This window comes from Muntiacus reevesi, chromosome 1 (genome assembly GCF_963930625.1).
Source record: "Muntiacus reevesi chromosome 1, mMunRee1.1, whole genome shotgun sequence".
Taxonomy (NCBI): domain Eukaryota; kingdom Metazoa; phylum Chordata; class Mammalia; order Artiodactyla; family Cervidae; genus Muntiacus; species Muntiacus reevesi.
Window position 1 is genome coordinate 92,353,405 of NC_089249.1, and position 19,158 is coordinate 92,372,562.

The 19,158-nt window shown below is 36.1% G+C and overlaps 1 protein-coding gene across 2 annotated transcripts in view; it reads right to left on the reverse strand.

Moving 5' to 3' along the window:
- LRIG2 (leucine rich repeats and immunoglobulin like domains 2) overlaps positions 1–19,158 on the reverse strand; it is a 59,755-nt gene that overhangs the window by 13,705 nt on the left and 26,892 nt on the right. For both annotated transcript variants that reach the window (XM_065906800.1, XM_065906807.1), the window contains exons 2-11: positions 11,268–11,333; positions 9,164–9,238; positions 8,875–9,009; positions 8,152–8,295; positions 7,886–8,029; positions 7,272–7,415; positions 6,923–7,066; positions 4,029–4,109; positions 3,201–3,272; positions 2,994–3,062 (exon numbers count right to left, since the gene is read on the reverse strand). In XM_065906800.1, the coding sequence (XP_065762872.1) occupies positions 2,994–3,062; positions 3,201–3,272; positions 4,029–4,109; positions 6,923–7,066; positions 7,272–7,415; positions 7,886–8,029; positions 8,152–8,295; positions 8,875–9,009; positions 9,164–9,238; positions 11,268–11,333 (1,074 nt within the window). The remainder of the gene's footprint in view (positions 1–2,993; positions 3,063–3,200; positions 3,273–4,028; positions 4,110–6,922; positions 7,067–7,271; positions 7,416–7,885; positions 8,030–8,151; positions 8,296–8,874; positions 9,010–9,163; positions 9,239–11,267; positions 11,334–19,158) is intronic.

Genomic DNA, 19,158 nt, shown 5'->3' on the forward strand with positions numbered 1-19,158 from the left:
AGCAAATCACGTGATCTGGGGTAAGAGTGTCACAAATGGAGGAAACCGCACAAACACCTTGAGGCCAATGCTTAGGAAAAGCATCTACAAGGAAAAGCTCCAGGAAAAGAAAGTGGGCCACTGACGCCAGAGCAAAGAAAGTGAAGGGACAAGGATGGGAATGAGCCCCAAGAACTGGGCAAGAAGGACCAGACGGGGCAAGTGCTTTATAAATTTAGGAAAGAACCTGAGTTGTTCTTTTCCTACATGTGCTAGAATACACCAGAAAGTTAGGAACAGAGGAATAATATATGGTCTGATTTATGCTGTCTTAGGTATAATGTAAGTTGGCTCATGAGACCTGGACTCATATCCTAATTTCACTACTTACCTTAAGCAAGATACTGAATGCCTCCAAAATCTCAATTTCTTTTTCTGGAAACTGGGATTGAGAATGCCTACCTCAAAGATTGTTTTGACTAAAGCATTTAGCACAGTGCCTGGTCACAGATACCAGAGAGTCCACATTAGTTCACTTCACTTCCACTTCTTCTCCATCTTTCCACTCTTCACAAGCTAATGAACCCTGTCTCGCCAGTGGAGTACACCCTGTGTTCTCTCCACAAGTATATGGAGAGATATACATCAAATACTAACAGTGGTTGTCTTCTGAGTACTGAGGATTAGGGGTCTTTCTCTCCCTTGGTTTAATTATCGAATTTTCTACCATGATTATAGAACTTTAATGCAAAACAATTTTTAATTTATATCTGACTCTCCCATCTCCCCCTCAGGATTTTTGTAAAGCACTGTGAAGGATACAAAAAAGTATCAAGAGATATTTTAATAAATGGTGATGTCAAATTCAGTATCATAAACATGACTTAAATTTAAGAGCAACTAAAGAGCAACTAAAACTTCTCAGTAAAAAAAAATCTATTAGAATTCCTGCATTAGCAGCCTATTCAAACCAACTCACAAAATTACCAAATGACTCTCTGAAGAATGAAACTACAGTATTTGCTTTCACCTACTATATAAATTATATTTAAAACAGAGTTCTCTTTAGAATTAAAACTTTCTTGCTGGCCCTCAGATTATCACAACCAAAAAATGGTAATACCGATATACTGTTATGCAGTAAGCTGTGCCTTTTCAAGTTCAAGTGAGCCTTAAGAGAAATAACTCAAAATATGTCAAGAGACCAAAAACAAAAAAAAAGCCACTTTAAAAATCTGGCAGAAAGTAACAAAAAATGAACTTCATATTTTAACTTTTGCTGTTATCTTAGTTATTCATCTCTTACTGTGTGCCAGGCTCTGTGTGAAACATCTTCTCAAAAGCTTTCTAAAGCATTTGGTGGTAAATCCATGGCTGACTCATGTCAATGTATGGCAAAAACCACTACAATATAAAATTTTTTAAAAAAATGATATTGTAAAAAAAAAAAAGCATTTGGTGGTTGGGGGCGGGGGGGACGACGACACAGGACGGGTTGTGAAATCCTAACTATTCATGGCCTATTAGGCCCTACATGATGCTGTCAACTTAACTCTCTGCCCTCTTTCCTACCACTTTTCTCCTTGCTCTTGTCTTCCAGCCACACTAGTGTGTCTGCCATTCTTCAAGCACAAGAAGCAAGTTTCTACCTCTGGGTCTTTTCGCCTGCTCTTCCCTGTGCCTAGACTGCCCCTCACCCAGTATAAAATGGCTTGCCACTTCATCTCGCTAAGGGCCTGGCTCTAAGGCTGTTACCTTTAGAATAGCCTTCCCTCACTATTTCAAATAACAATCCCTGTCACTCTGTACACCTTTGACCCAGTTTTTTCTTCAGAACATTACCTGATGAGATATCATACACCTACTTGTTCACAATTTATTTTTCCTTTAGAATTCACTGCAACATGCTGTGAGGACAGAGGCTTTGTCTTGTTCACTGCTGCATTTTTAGCATTTAGAACAGTATGCTACATAGCAAATGACAATATTTCTCGGACAAACAAATTATTTCATTTTATCCTCACATAACCCTGAGGACAGTGCTATTCCCATTTTGAGAAGGGAAACTGAGTCTTAGGCTAAATACATAGTAATAAAGAATGGAATAAGAATCTAAACCTAGACAGTTTGAATTCACATACTTCCAGTGTATCACAAACTATATGTGGAGAAGGACCAGTTTTTTAAATTCTCAATCTGTTCTGATCAATACTTTTATAAAATTCAACAAAAGTGTCATAGTAATGTCAAATTGTTCTTAAAAGTTTCTAAAACCATGTGTTCTGAATTTCTGTCCTGATCTCATCATGAATCCATTCTGGTCCATAGACCTCCCTTTGAGCAGCCTTCTGGCAAAGCAAGATAAGTTGATATACCCCATTGATTCTCACCAGTGGCTAAATATTCAAATCACCAGAGCTTAAAATTAATAGCAGTGCCCAACTAACCACTCTTCCCCTGGGAAATCCACACCTAGGAAATAAGAATAATTTTTTAAAAATCATGAACAAAAAATGGTAAAAATGGCATGTATTTTTCTATCATAACTATTCAATAGTTTTGGAACATTTTAGTCATTTGAACAGACTACAGGCATCCTCTCTGACCATTAAAATCAAAGTGCTAGATCACCTCCAAAAAATTATGTAATATCTTAACTGTAACCCACCCCAAGGGAACACATGTCTCCAATAGTCCAAAAAGGAAGAAAGGAATAAAAAAGGAACAGAAGGATAAACATAAAGCATAAGGAGTAGCGCTAAGGTCTCTTTTAACTATAAGCATCAGCAGCATAGGAAAAGAAATAGAAGGTCTTGGAGCCACACACTCTGGGCTTTTCAATGTTGAGTTATTTTTAAATTACATCCAACCACCAAAGTAACTGAATGTTAACACTTTCTTTTTTCCTGCCTGAATTGTGTGCTTTGCGAAATATCTGGGTCACATTCATCACACATACACAACAAGCATGGATAACTATCTAATTAGTGACAAAAAAGACTTAAGGTACTTACAGTTCTTTCAAGCGAGTCTGGGAAAAAGCATTTTCTTGGATAGACATTATAGCATTGTTGTTCAAATCTCTGAAATGAAGAGAAATGAAACATTCCCAGTCACCATTTCTACAGTTAAGTTATATAAACATTTTAAATGGTCATGAAAACCTCTGCTAATAGCAAAGATTATTTATATACTAATCAAAATGAATGATAAATACTCACAGATGCTCAAGGGACTCAAGACCAATGAATGCTTTCTTTGTAACTGACTTAATCTGATTTCCTTGTAAGATTCTGAAATACAAACAAACCTTTCTAATAAAGCTCTCCACTAAACAAAATTAAGTTCATTAAAATAAACATTTACAAAAAAAATAAACAAAAAAATAAACATTTACCTATAAAAAGTGAAAATAAGCTTAACATGCATTTTTAAGAAAGTTATGAATCTTTATTATCAACCAATGCAAAGTACAGAATAAAGGCATCTATTAACATGTTGGTGCTCAATGAGGTACCTGTAAACAACTATCTGACCACAGATAACTCTTGTGGTTTTTAATAATAAACTGGATCATATTCCCAGTTTCTCCCTTCTCAGCAAAAGATCATTCAGTCAAAGAAATTCAGGCAAGTGTGAAGCCTTGGAGACATTCTTAATGGGAGATCTAAAATCTTACTTGAGAGAATTCTCTTTTGCTAGTTAAATTACTCATAAATCTCACATGATTAAAAAGATCACTAGTTCAATTGTAGTTTCAGTGCATTTCTTTTACTTAAACTGAAATTTTAGTTCCACAAATAGCTTCTCTTTAAGTGACCTTAGGAATGCTCTTTCAGAGAAAGTGCCCCACCACACACATACACACACAAAGAGAGAAAGAGAAAAACAAACCAAAACACAAAAACGTTAATAAACAACAAAGTTTCTTCCTTTAGTGGATGAGTGAAAAGGCTGACTTTCTAGCCATAGCAAATAGATACAATCCAATTACATTTACAACTGATTCTTGACCTTTGCAAACATACATAAATGTGAAAAATACATACAATTTAGTGAGACTTGTGAGTCCAGCAAAGGCTTCACTAGCATCTTCTATGGCCCATGAAATTTCATTGTTTCTTAAGTTTCTATAAAAATGTCAAGGATAGACAGGTTATTTTAGTCAGCATGACCATCATACCATCAGGCATCATCCTGACATAGCAATGCTAATTTTGACTCTTATATTAAAGGTTATTTATGATAAACATTCAATTCCTCCTCTTAAAGAATACTGAGATAAGCATGTAAGCACTAATTCTCATAAGCTAAGAATTAAGCCAACCTTGATAAAGACATTAAGCAACCCGCTAAGAGTATTAATCTTCCTAGTTAATAGCCTGTAACTGTGTTAGCATATTAGAAATTAGTCAAGGACCTACAAAAAGCAGGAGGAATTCAAGATGCAAGGCACATGGCTTACCAATCTGATTTCAGACTGATGGGATTTGGGGTGACCCACACCTTCCCCTGAGACCTCAAACCTGACAGAAACTAATGTCATTAGAGAGCTTCACAGCTCAACAGCAATTAAACAGGCCCCCTGGGAAGTAACAATGATATACCCATGTGCTAGAGTGATCACTCTGCTTTCTTTAAAAGAAAAAATATGGGTCTTTTAAAAATTCATTCTTCCATTCTCAGAGGACATGCAACTGCACTGCACCTTGTCCTCATAGACGAAATACCAGTTAAAGATATTTAGTCACTTTTGCACGTGCACCCCAATGTTCATTGCAGCACTGTTTATAATAGCCAGGACATGGAAGCAACCTAGATGCCCATCAGCAGACGAATGGATAAGGAAGCTGTGGTACATATACACCATGGAATATTACTCAGCCATTAAAAAGAATTCATTTGAATCAGTTCTAATGAGATGGATGAAACTGGAGCCCATTATACAGAGTGAAGTAAGCCAAAAAGATAAAGAACATTACAGCATACTAACACATATATATGGAATTTAGAAAGATGGTAACGATAACCCTATATGCAAAACAGAAAAAGAGACACAGAAGTACAGAACAGACTTTTGAACTCTGTGGGAGAAGGTGAGGGTGGGATGTTTCGAAAGAACAGCATGTATATTACCTATGGTGAAACAGATTACCAGCCCAGGTGGGATGCATGAGTTAAGTGCTCGGGCCTGGTACACTGGGAAGACCCAGAGGAATCGGGTGGAGTGGGAGGTGGGAGGGGGGATCGGGATGGGGAATACGTGTAACTCTATGGCTGATTCATATCAATGTATGACAAAACCCACTGGAAAAAAAAAAAAAAAACTAAATAAAATTAAAAAAAAAAAGATATTTAGTCACTTTTGTTTCTTAAGTCATCTCAGAACAAAGCACAAAGCTTTTCGCTTTGTAAGACATATGTAAAGTTATGTGAATAACAGTAAGGAGATAGATCACTCTTCCCATTTAGCTATGTCTCTACTTGAAGTGAAAGCTATAAAAGATCACCTTATTTTACCAAAGAATATACAACTGATGGCTCAACTCTGCAGGACTCTGCACTCCTCCGCAGAACTCACTCACCAAAGTGAGTAACAAGTGTATCTACTCTGGCAAGAGCCCTGATCCAAAGCCAGAATATTTCAGATCTGTTCCTAACTCTGCCTTAACTATCTTTGTAGCATTAGTTATTACTGCTGCAATTACTTTCCTAAGCTTTAATACTAAAAGTGATAATCAGTGCTGTACTGAAAGAACCTGTCTGCCATCCCATGCACTGCCAAAAGGCTACAGCTGCTTCTAATATAAATTCTTAAATAAATTCCTGAGATTGCACTCATCTAATTTAACCTCTGATAATGTAGAAAAAATAATCACCTTTAATTTTTCAAGGTCAACCCTAAAGGAGGACTATTTCATTAAGTAAAAAAAAACCAAGCCCACACTGTGCGCCACGGACACCGTCACAGAGTCACCAGGCTCTGTCACTGACGGTTAGGTCCCGAGGTTAGGAACCTGCCTCTTGTCTAAGTCCATTCATCAACTAAACCTGACGACCAAAGAGGCCCCTACTCAAGAGCCTTAGCAATCTACAAATTCTACCAATTACTCTTACTTCATTATGCTCTAAGTTTGAGTTTACTGTATCTCATTAAAGTATCTCTTCATTCTATTACATTCCATGATAAGGATAAAACATTCAACTTACAGAACCACAGAGTTGAAAATGCCTTTTGCAACTATCTAATCCTATGTCCATCCTTCACTGGACAAAAAGAAAAAAATAACACCCAGGAAAAGTTAAGTGATTCTGTTTGTCTGGTAGTAAAGTAAAAGATCACATAAGCTTTAGTATAAAAAAGACTTGGGTTCTAATCCTGGCCCAAACATTTACAAGGGATGACTTTAAATAAATCATTTTAATCTCTCTGAACTTCAGTCCCCCAATATGGAAAGGAGTAGTAATAACCTAATACTCTGAAAGCCCTTGACCCATATCAGATCATTAATAAATGTTAGTTTTTTCTGTCCAAAATAATGCAGCAAATAACAGTAGCAGGTCTCCTGCCAGGGCTGTTCCCATAATACATCCTGCATTCTTCTGAATGAGAAATGGTAGTTCTGGTATTCTACTATTAGCGGAAGGTCAGAAGAGTACGAAAATGTATGTTCTTGACACTAGCAACTGCATATTATTCCACAGTAAAAGATGCTCTGTTGTTTAGTTAACTCAGAATTCAAGTACAAGCTGAAATCACTAAAGTAAAATTTATGTATAGGGATAAAGATAAGCAAGACTGTCTTGCCCCACAACACAGAAGAGAACTGCAAAATATTAACATACACAAATTTGTAGATTCATTAGTTATTTTGCTTCACTGCTTTAAAAAAAAGTCAGCAAAAAAAAAAAAAAAAACCCCAAAAAGGACAGATGTACTTACAGTGTTTGTAGATTGGAAAGAAACCTAAATACACCATCAGCAATGTGAGTGACTCTGTTGTCCCCTAAATTCAGCCTCTCCAGTAAGCTCAGACCCACAAAGGCAGATTCATCCAGACGGGTCAACTGGTTATAGGACAAATCACTAAAAATAGGAAACATGGTAAACAAGTAAAAAATTCACTCTCTTTTAGTTCCACTATCATATTCTTACTCCACTTACATGATAAATTTAGGGCTTTCAAACTTCTAATAAAAAGGGATATTAGATCTCATTACTAGCCATGGGAATGACTTATTCAATCTGCTCTAGTCTCTCAGCCCCCACTGAAATGCCATCCCACACTCACAGTTCAGACAGTCTTTGGCAGAACTCCCACGCATCAGGGCTGATTCTTTCAACAGCATTCTGGCTCACATAGAGCTGCTGCAACATTCGCAAGCCGTACAACCAGCCCTTGTTCACTTCTGTAAGGTTATTATGCTCCAGTTCTCTGCAGAATTAGAGAAAGAAAGGGGGAAATATGTTTCAAACAAGGCACTGCAATGGGAGATTCCAAAATCCTCATTAAGTCTTAAACAGAGAGCCATACACTTTTGCTCAACCCAAGTGAACAAATTCTTTTCATAAATATGTTACTTTAGATTTAGTGCAAGAAAGTAGTGAGATTGTCTAAAATGTACCTGTAAAACAAACTCACCACAAGATATAGTATACCTGGTTCTAGTTAAATTCTGATAATTTTCACCTACCAAACATTAAGGGAATACAAACACTTTAGATGAAATGTTTGGAAAAATGACAACAAAAACAATGGTTAGATAACAAAGCTTATAGTTTAACTTATTTCACATAAAAACTGAAGTACTCTGTTAGAATTAAAGTTACTATCTTAGCTGTTGAGCACTGAAAAGACCAGGACTCCTTTCCTGACAATCTCCTATTCTAGTTCACAGTACTTACAATTCTTCCATGTTATCCAAGCCAAAAAAAGCTCCATCCTTAAGTTTGCTAATTCCATTCCGTTGCATTTTCAAAGATCTTAAGGAGTCAAGCCCTTGGAATGTGAGACCCTCCACAACTTTAATCCTGTTTCTTTTAAGTTCCCTTTAAAAAAATTGTTTTACAGTCAGAAAACCGGTTTGCTGATTTTCCCTAATAATAATAAAAAGAAACAGACACTATAAGAAAAAACGATCTTCTTATAATCCATCTATTCAGTTACTCACAAGAACTGGAGGTGAGGTAGCTTGAAGATCTTGGGTGGAATCATGCTAATTCTGTTCCTGTTTAACTTCACCACTAATAAGGAACTTGACAAATTATCAAAGCAACCAGCCTCCAAGACGGTTATCCTATTATTACTCAAATTCCTAAAATGAACAAGGTAACAACAAAAAAAATTTAATGAAACTAAATAAACATTCTACCACCAGAAAGCTGCCCCAAGTCTATGACTGAATCCCAGTTCTACCACTTAGCAACTGTAAACAACTTTACATATCATGTAACTGCTTTGCTTCTTCAACACAAAACAAGGGTAATACCTACTTCATTCAGGCTGAAACAGTGTGAACATGTTTTATAAACTGTAAAACATTAGCATACATACATACATATCATCATCATCACACAGAGTAAGCTGCTATTTAACAGACCACTACCATTTATCTTTCACTAAACTGGTAGTAAAACACAATCCACAATTAAATCTCAAAAACTGCCCTGGATACTTAATATTTTCTGTAAATAGGGTACTCTTTCTTGAAGGGCAGGGAAAAAAACCAAAAAATCTAACCTAGGTTTGTTTCAAATAAGCAAAATCACAATAAACAACAGACATATCTGGGAAGATAAATATCAACGAATAACAAACAAGCACTTCAAAGTAAATCTAACTTAAATTCTTATTTTACCAAAAAAAAAAAAAAAAAAATTCTTATTTTACTTACAGATATTTAAGCTGCATTCGAGGAAATGAAGATGTCTTGATTTCTGATATTAGATTTGAGCTGAGATCTAAAGTCTCGAGAGCAGGGTAAAACTGGAACACTTCTGCATTTATTTCCGGGATTATATTATGAACTCTACAAAACAAAGATTACATTGAAGCTATTGCCAGGGATCCACCCTAGAGCACAAAAATAACTACGGTTAACAACAAGGGTCCCTAAAACAAAAATAAAAAAACTGTGTACTATTCACAATTTAAGTAAAAGACCTGACATCTTATTTACTTACAACGAGAGGAGAGTAATATTAGAAGTTGGTTCTCCAAAATACGGGATTTCTGTTAGTTCATTGTAATTCATTTTCCTGGATAGGAGGAAAAATAGATTTAAAAATTTAGTGAGGGAAATGTTACCTCTTGAGTTCTAGCTTCTAGCTAATACATATTCTTTAGAATAGATGCCACATTTGGGAAAAAGCCTATGACTCAGAATGAGTCAGACTAAATGTATTCTACTGATAAATTGGAAATTTTAATTAACAAGTTTTCATAGCACAGAACTATAATTTGATACCAACATTTGAAAGGTTAGGAAATATTTTGCAACACTATATATTTTTAATTCCCAGCAAGGTTTTTTCAATAGTTATATAAGCTATTGAATACAGTTTTTAAAATATACACACACAAATCTTTTTTAAGTTACTCAAAGTTAGGGAAAGCTGTTTGAGACCACAGACCTAACAGGTTATCTCAGTTGTTTCAGTAGTAAATCTAATGCAATCACATTTCACCAACCTGGTTTTCAATCACTGAGCAACCTCAACAATCTAGAATACAGAAAAGAAGCCAGGAGTAAAATGCCTCCAATCAACCAAATGAAGTAACTAAGTCCATGCAATATATAATAAAGCTCATGCACTTCCCACTGAGCATTTTCCTTTCCTCAGGGCCTACTCTTTCAGCTAATAAGCTTGTTAATTGTTCATTCAGTCCACAGCAGATTAGAGGTGGTCAATTTGAGGCAGGTAAGAAGAGAATGCAGAGACAATGAGAGCACGAAGTACCTTTTGTCACAAAGATATTCAAAAGAAAAACTCATCTGAGGTTCTGGGGGTGTTTAGTACAGAGGTAAACAGTTGTGCCTCTGAAAACATCACAATGCAATAACTACATTAATAATATTTTAGAAAACACTCTCCAAAAACTACATAATAATACATTTCAGTACTAAAGGAAAAATGTTAGTGAAGTGGAATAATGAATTACATTAAACAACACTCTTCAAATGATACCAAAAATATTGTATTTCATATAAATTTACTTCAGACATGACGCTTCCATCTCAGACAAGTCAAAAGGTAAAAAATAAATTTACACAACAGAGAGTTTTAAGGCTAAAACTCTGGCAAAATATATACACACACACACACACACACCACTCTAAACAGGGGAGAAATCTTACTTTAGGGCCCCTGGAAGTAGAATAGTATTTCTATGCAGTTTACAACTTGAAATCATCAACTCAATGGCATAATACCCAAAGAGTTTGTGATAGTAACAAAGCTAAACATAAGTTTAGATTTTTAAATATATTTTAATCTAAAGTTTTATTTTCTTCAAAATTTTTTTTTTTTTACATTTTTGGACTGAATATCCTGAAATTCCTAATTCACCAAATCCCCTCCAAGAACTTGATGTAAATTTAAGTAAATAAAAATAACTTACAGTACATATACACCATGGAATATTACTCAGCCGTTAAAAAGAATTCATTTGAATCAGTTCTAATGAGATGGATGAAACTGGAGCCCATTATACAGAGTGAGGTGAGCCAGAAAGATAAAGAACATTACAGTATACTAACACATATATACGGAATTTAGAAAGATGGTAACGATGGCCCTGTATGCAGGGCAGAAGAAGAGACGCAGAAGTACAGAACAGACTTTTGAACTCTGTGGGAGAAGGGGAGGGTGGGATGTTTCCAAAGAACAGCATGTATATTATCTGTGGTGAAACAGACCACCAGCCCAGGTGGGAGGCATGAGTCAAGTGCTCGGGCCTGTTGGGCTGGGAAGATCCAGAGGAATCGGGTGGAGAGGGAGGTGGGATGGGAGACCGGGATGGAGAATTCGTGTAACTCTATGGCTGATTCATATCAATGTATGACAAAACCCATTGGAAAATTAAAAAAAAAAAAAAAAAGAAAAGAAAAAAATGGCAAATATTGCCAAATCCCTTTGGAATAAATCCCTCATTCTGTCGAAAAGGGAAGGCTGGAGATCCATGTATCACTGAATCAGAGCCCTCTGGATTTATATGAAATTTTAAATTAATAAGAGAAGAGAAACATAATCAGCAAAAAAAAAAAAAAAAAAAAAAATAACTTACACTTCTTGTAATGTTTGAGACTCCAAGCTGATGTTCCAGTTAGACAACCGATTATGACTCAAATCCCTAAATGAAGGACAAAAGACCATTTTTAGGTTAATGTTGGAAAGCACACTTCAAGGAAAGAAAAAACAGTGAAACTAAACTAAGAATCTAAAAAGCGCTATCAAACATGAATCTGAGTAGCACAGATAAAAAAACGTTTACAAAGGATAAATAAAAATTCATCTAGATTTCAAAATAGCTTTTTCAGTTTTATTGAGGGCTTTTTTAATTTTTGTTTTTACTCACTACGAAATACATTCACGTGATTCAATAATCAAGAAGCATAAAAGGATGTACAGTAAAAAGTCTCCCACTTTTCTCCGGTCATTCAACTTTCCTTCCCAACATCAACAAATGAAAATATATATATATATATATTTTTTTAAATATATTAATACCATTTCTTTTATAGCCTGTCAGATATACCAGAAAAATTGTATACAAATGGTAGAATAATTTACACATTATTTCGCCTCTTGCTTTTTTCACTTAACAATACATCTTATAGATCATTTCAGTGATATGGTTTCTTCATCCCTTCTAGTGATTATATTATACTTTTTATTATAACGCACTATATTCTATATACTTTTGAAAGAAATACACACTTTTAAAAAGTAATAAGAAGTAATATATACTTCTAAGGTAATATACACTTCACATAATATATATTACAATATGTTATATATTATACTTTAACTATAGATAAACTTGAAGATGGACTGGATTTCACAAGTCAAAACAGTGAGTTTCTATTTTAGAATTAAGGTTGACCACATCCCTGATAGAGATGTAGTCTTCCTTAAAAAAAAAAAAAGGGAATCTAGCTTCAGAGAAGGGAAATTCATCTCACTCCAAGTTACCTTAATGATGATGATAGTAGTGGCAGCAACAGCTAACATTTATTAAGTGCCACACACTCTTCTATGCACTTTATACATATTAACTGTCTAAGTCCATACAATAACCTTATGAGGCAAATACTTTTACAATCCTCACTTTCCCAGCAGAAACAGATGGAGAAATTAATAATTTGGCAATCCAAGGTCACACAGCTAATAAGTGAGGAAGCTGTAATCTTGAAATTCCATCATCTCACTTCTTGTATTCTTGAAATTCCATCTCACTTCTATCAGATACAGCAGAGATTTCACTGATATTTAGTCATGAGTCTAAATATTTAAATAGGCTTAAAAATTCACCTTGATGCTTTCTGGCATCTTTTCAAGGCTGAGATGGAATCCAGCCCACACAAGCTGTCTGCCCAAGAGATGTATTATACATTACAATATGGCTAGCAATGGGGACACACTAGAGACACATTACAGATCACTTTATCTCACTGTGCCACCATGGGCAGCTGACAGATGCATGCAGTTTGAACGATGTCTCTATCACAGCAGAACAATTTGTTCTCAGCTAGATTCCTGTCTGTGCATCTGTAAAACCTAGCCACTTTCATGTAAGAGCCTAATTTACACCATAATGTAACTAAGGCTAGAGCCAATCATCACTTTTTCACATAGTTCTAAAATCTTTTTCATACAGTTCTAAAATCTATATTTTAAGATATGTGACACCAGATATCAGCTCAAGGACACTCATGAATGGAGGGACATGCTGGAAAATGTTAAGAAATAAAAATATGAATTCACTCCACATAAAAATCTTATATGCACTTTCTTTAACTGGAGAATAATTACTTCACAATATTGTGGTGGTTTTTGCCATACATCGACATGAATCAGCCACGGGTACACATGTGTCCCCCCATCCTGAACCCCTCTTCACCTCTCTCCCCGCCCTATCCCTCTGGGTTGTCCTAGAGTGTTGGCTTTGGGTTCTCTGCTTCACACATCAAACTTGCACTGCTTATCTATTTTATATATGATAATATACATGTTTCAAAGCTATTGTCTCAAATCATACCATCCTAGCCTTCTCCCACAGAGTTTGTTCTTTACATCTGTGTGTCTCTTGCTGCCCTTATGCAGACACTTTCATCCAATTCACACCTGCTACTGAACAGTAAACACAGAATTTCAAATTAATACAAGCAAAAAGATATTTATTTATTGTGGTGCTTCAACTGAAGGAGAAATTCAACTGTTTTAATTTAAGTTAGATACTCTGTATTCTGCTTCAAGGTGGCTGGTCTGGCCAACAGAGAGCTAGCATCATCTGTGTAGAAGGCTAGCACAGTAGTATTTCATTCCATATCTCATGCTTTCTGGAAATTAGGGTTTTTTCCTTTTACAGATTAAAGGCTTTCATTTTAATCAGTGCCTCTAATGCCTTTCCAAACCCTAATCTCCTTGACAGTATAACTTTTGGCTCTATGATCCCCTACAGTTCTCTCATGGATGTTAATGATGACCAGACAATCAGTTTTAAAGAAAACCATTATTAAAGAAACCTAAAGCAATCAAATGAAACTCAACTTATATATAGTATAAGCCACTATGTACTCAGTATCAGTGAAAACTGTCCAGTGTTCTCTACTGGAGTAAAGAATAATTTTCTCTGTATGTTTGAAGAACCTCTAAGGATTTTCAGTGGAACGCAAAAGATACCTGAAAAACTCTGGAGCCTCTCTATAGACTAACACTGTCTTAAGAATATATGCCTCATAGAACCCCATAAAATGAGGCTCTCTGGACTTTTCTGCAACAAATCTACATAGTACAGACTAAAAAATTCAGCAAACTGAAATTCACTCCCCTAAGTAGTACTATCATATAAAGCAACTAGTATAAATCATATAGCTGCTCTATCAAAATACCAGGTGTATAACTACAATTATATGGATTGATCTGATAACAGATATTTATGCACAAGCATTTGCTGAACCATATGCCAGGCACTGTGCAAGTGCTAAGGTTACAACCACTGTCAACCTTAGTAATCTTTTTGTCTTTTTCAAAAGCAGCATTTAGAGTACTCTGTGGAGTCACTTCAAAAAAGTAAACATGAATTCAACATCAACTCAGCTACTACTCTTCATGGAAAAGGCGTAAATTAACTTTTTTATATCTTAATTTCACTCTGGCGTTTAATGTTACATGGGCATATGAAGGGGCTTCCCAGACGGCAACAGTGGCAAAGAACCCGCCTGCCAATGCAAGAGACATAAGTAGATGTGGGTTTGATCCCTGAGTTGGGACAATCCCCTGGAGAACATGGCAACCCACTCCAGTATTCTTGCCTGGAGAATCCCTGGGCAAAGGAGCCTGGTGGGCTATACTCTATGGGTTTGCAAAGGGTCGGACACGAGTGAAGCAACTTAGCACACCAACAGGCATATGGAGGCGTGCACGCACACATACACACACACACACACACACTTGCTTTCCATAAGCATGCCTTCCTTTTTTTTTAAAGTACTCCAAAAAGCCCAAAGGAGACAAATTTGAACACTTCAAATATCAGATGTAAAACCCTTAAGATTAACAATTTGAATAATTTTCAAAATTAAGGTCTCTCTCACTATTCTTGTCAATGGCCAGTCATTAATTTCATTTTAGTTCAGTAAAACTAATGCTAGTTTGTTTTTTAGTGAAAGTCCTGAAATGGAGAACTGTCTTTCGAAGATTTTCCCCTTGAAGTATCCTTAAAATGCACTTAACTAGGTGAAGCAATTTAATGCTTCATAAACATAACCTAAAGAGTCTAGCTTAAAAAAAAAAAAAAAGAGAGAGAAAGAGAGTCTAGCTTTCGAACAGTCAATAATCTTTATTTTTAACAGCACTAATATCTGAATATTTATTGATATGATATTTGGAGAATAAAGACCTGAGCAAAGGCCTTAGCTCAGTGTTATACTCAGCTCTCACTCATGCTCATCTACAGGGATGCAGCTGTAATAAAAGATGAATTATTTAAGTTCTTGATATCATGTGGAGCCAGAGGTGCCATTAATGCATCCATTTAGCATCATCAGGGTGTAAATAATTTATAGGATGTGCAGAGCAATCACAACAGTTTGAGGAGAATCAAGTTCTGCAAGCTAACTGCAAAGAAGTCCTGTAGCACTGGAGACACTGGAGTTTTCTTCTGTCCAGTCATATAAGTACATCTTTGAGCCATCATCAATATTTTTTGTTTTTCAGAATATGTAGCACTAATAATTCTGAACTGTGAACTTCAACAATAACAGAATTTGTGATGAAGGGGCTCTTTGCAAAAGTTGTAAGATAGTAACAATATATATTAAGTCCAATAGTTTGGGTATGACAATGCTTTATGTATTTATCTGGTATAATTCACCCTTTCTTCTGTGAATGGAAATCCCTGTTTTGCTAATTAGAGTGTATCCAGCATAATTTACTTTTAAAAATAATACTCAGGATTATCATTTTGGTGAATTATAACACTATGATTTAACAGGCTGATGCTCAATCAGCCTTAAGGGCTCTTGGAGCACACTAAAGACAGATTCCAAAACAACTCGAAATGTTGTCTGCTTTTAGTTTTACTTTTCCTTTACCACCAACAGCTGTACACAAAAGCTATCCCTTCTTGGAATTGTCAGTCTTCACGTCTCTAACAGTACTCTTTGCATTTTTTTCTAATTTGTTGCTTCCTATCATCTATCATAGGCTAGAAAACCCAGTGCCTGTTAGAACTGTCCGAAATAGGAGTAAATGAGATAGATGTGTGTGAGGGTATGAGAAGCTCCTTTACAATAAGTGCTTCCTGGAAGCACTTTTGCTTTTCTGTTGAACTAGTCAATCCTAAATGAAATCAACACTGAATATTAGTTGGAAGGATTGATGATGAAGCTCCAATACTTTGGCCACCTGATGCGAAGAGCCGACTCATCTGAAAAGACCCTGATGCTGGGAAAGACTGAAGACAGAAGGAGAAGAGGATGACAGAAGATGAGATGATTGGATGGCATCATCACTGATTCAATGGCCATGAACTCTGGTGAATTCTGGGAGATGGTGAGGGACAGGGAGGCCTAGAGTGCTACAGTTCATGGGGCAGCAAAGAGACGGACACGACTTAGGAACTGGACAACAAAAGGCACAGCTGGAGATATTGGGCAAGTATCTTTTAGTATAAATAAAACTGTATTATGGCATGAAACACAATGCTACTCCAAATTAAAGTTTCTATCCTTCATTTGCACTACTTACTTGCAATACACTGTGTAACACTTTTTATATGAATACAAAAAGTTGAAGGTGGTAGGAAAAACGGAGCATTAACTTCAAGAGGCATATGTTCTTCCATTATCTTTCTCTGGGATATTAATGATCGAAAATACTGCGTCATTGTGGGGACCACAACAACAAAACAAAAAATACAAATTCTATAGTTACATTTAAGAACAGAGTTTCTGCAAGCCCAGTCTTTGTACCTGGGGCAAGTCATTTAACCTCTCTAAACTTGAGTTTTATCTACTATTAAATAAGGATACTATTAATAGTAACAACCTCAGTGGATTGCTCAGATGATTAAAAGGATACAGATAAAATGTTTAGAATACAGATCAGTGTGTACACAGTAGGTGATTATATAATTGTTGTTCAGTCGCTCAGTTTTGTCCGACTCTTTGTGACCCCATGGATTGCAGCATGCCAGGCTTCCCTGTCCGTCACCATCTCCTGCAGCTTGCTCAAACTCATGTCCATTGAGTTGATAATGCCATCCAACCATCTCGACTTCTGTCATCCCCTTCTCCTCCCGCCTCAATCTATCCCAGCATCAGGGTCTTTTCTAATGAGTCAGCTCTTCGCATCAGGTGGCCAAAGTATTGGAGCTTCAGCTTCAGTATCAATCCTTCTAATGAATATTCAGGACTGATTTCCTTTAGGATTGACTGGAATGATTTCCTTGCTGTCCAAGAGACTCCCAAGAGTCTTCTCCAGCACTACAATTCAAAAGTATCAATTCTTTAGCACTTAGTCTTCATTATGGTTCAACTCACATCCATACGTGACTACTGGAACAACCACAGCTTTGACTGGACCTTTGTAGGCAAAGTAATGTCTCTGCTTTTTAACATGCTGTCTAGGTTTGTCATAGCTTTTCTTTCAAGGAGCAAGCATCTTTTAATTTCATATCTGCAGTGATTTTGGAGCCCAAGAAAATTAGATTTGAAATAGAATGATGGTTCAACACTATCACCTATTCTAAGTATTTAATTTTTTGTATACAAAGGCATAATCCACTTCCCAAGGTAAAATCCTTTTTTTTTTTTTTTTGGTCATCCCACAGAATGTGGGATCTTCTTTCCCATCCCAGGGATAGAATCCTCTGCATTGGAAGCACAGTGCTTAACCATTAGATCACCAAGGAAGTCCTGGCAAAATTTTAATTAACTGGAACTACTCCCCTAAATTAGTTTATTAAAGTTAATAAACTATATATTGCTTCTGAATTCCAATTTCATGAGAAAAATGCCAGTAATAAGGCAGTCCACCAAAGATTTGGTCAAATTATTGAGGTATAAACCTACATCAAGGGCTTCCCAGGTGGTTCAGTGATAAAGAATCCACCTGCCAATGCAGGAGATGTGGGTTTGAGCCTTGAGTCAGGAAGATTCCCTGGAGGAGAAAATGGCAACCCATGCCAGTATTCTTGCCTGAAAAATTCCATAAACAGAGGACCCTGACAGGCTACAAAAGTCCATGGGATCTCAGAGAGTCAGACATGACTGAGCAAGAAACCTATACCACAAGGTGTTTTAGAATAACCCAGTAATACTTCTAAGAATCCATTCTACATATACAGCCATGTAATTATTAAGAGATACCTACCAGGAAGTTACTATAATAGCAAAACCATAAAATAAAAAGAAATCTAAATGCTCATTAAAACAAGATCAATGAAATAACTTATGAAAGTTCCATAGAATGGAAATCTCTGCCGCCAGTAAAAAGAACAGCATCAGGAATATGGTGAATAATACTGTTAATAACTTTATATGGAGACAGATGGTTATCATGACACCAGACTCATCATGGGGATCACTTCATAATGTGTGCAAGTGTGAAATCATTATGTAGCACACCTGAGACTAACATAATACTGAGCACCAACTAAAAGAATAAGAGATATTTATACATAATACATAGAACAGCACTGCGGGGGGGGGGGGGGGTGTTTAAAGAAAAGGGAGGACCTCCAAGAAGGTTCCACCAGGGGGCACCTTCTAGGACTGCTGCTGCCAACGCCTCTAACCCTGAGGCAGGCCCCTGCTAACCCACACCTCCATGGGAGACCTTCCAACACTAGCAGGAGGAGATGAGTGCCCGTCCTCCTACTCCGCCACCCTGAAGTAACGTCCCATGAAATCATTAGATATTGGCCCCTTGTGTTCAATGTGGCATTATCTAAAATAGCCAAGATGTGGAAACTAAGTGCTCACTGACGAATGGATAGAAAAAGGATATATAAGAATATATGTATATGTATGTGAATATATATACACACATATATCTGTATTTATATATTCATATATAACATAATTGCATATAAATATTATATATATTTATCTGTATTATATACGTACATATACAAATATTATTCAGCCACAAAAAAAAAAAAAGAATCCCTGTGATTTGTGACCAAAAAAAAAAAGGAAAAGTCATATATGTAAAACTTTGTGGAAGTACACCCAAGAAACAGTTAACAGTGAGCCTTCCTTAGATGGAACAAAGGAACCTTTCACTTTTCTATTTTATATGCTCCTGTACTGTTTTAATAGTTTACCATAGGAAAGTATTATTTAAAAATAAACTCACACATAAAATCTATCTTTAGCCCAAGATATGACTGGGAAAGATTTTAATTCTGTTACTTTTCAAAGAGATTAGGAATCTTCTTCAGAACAACA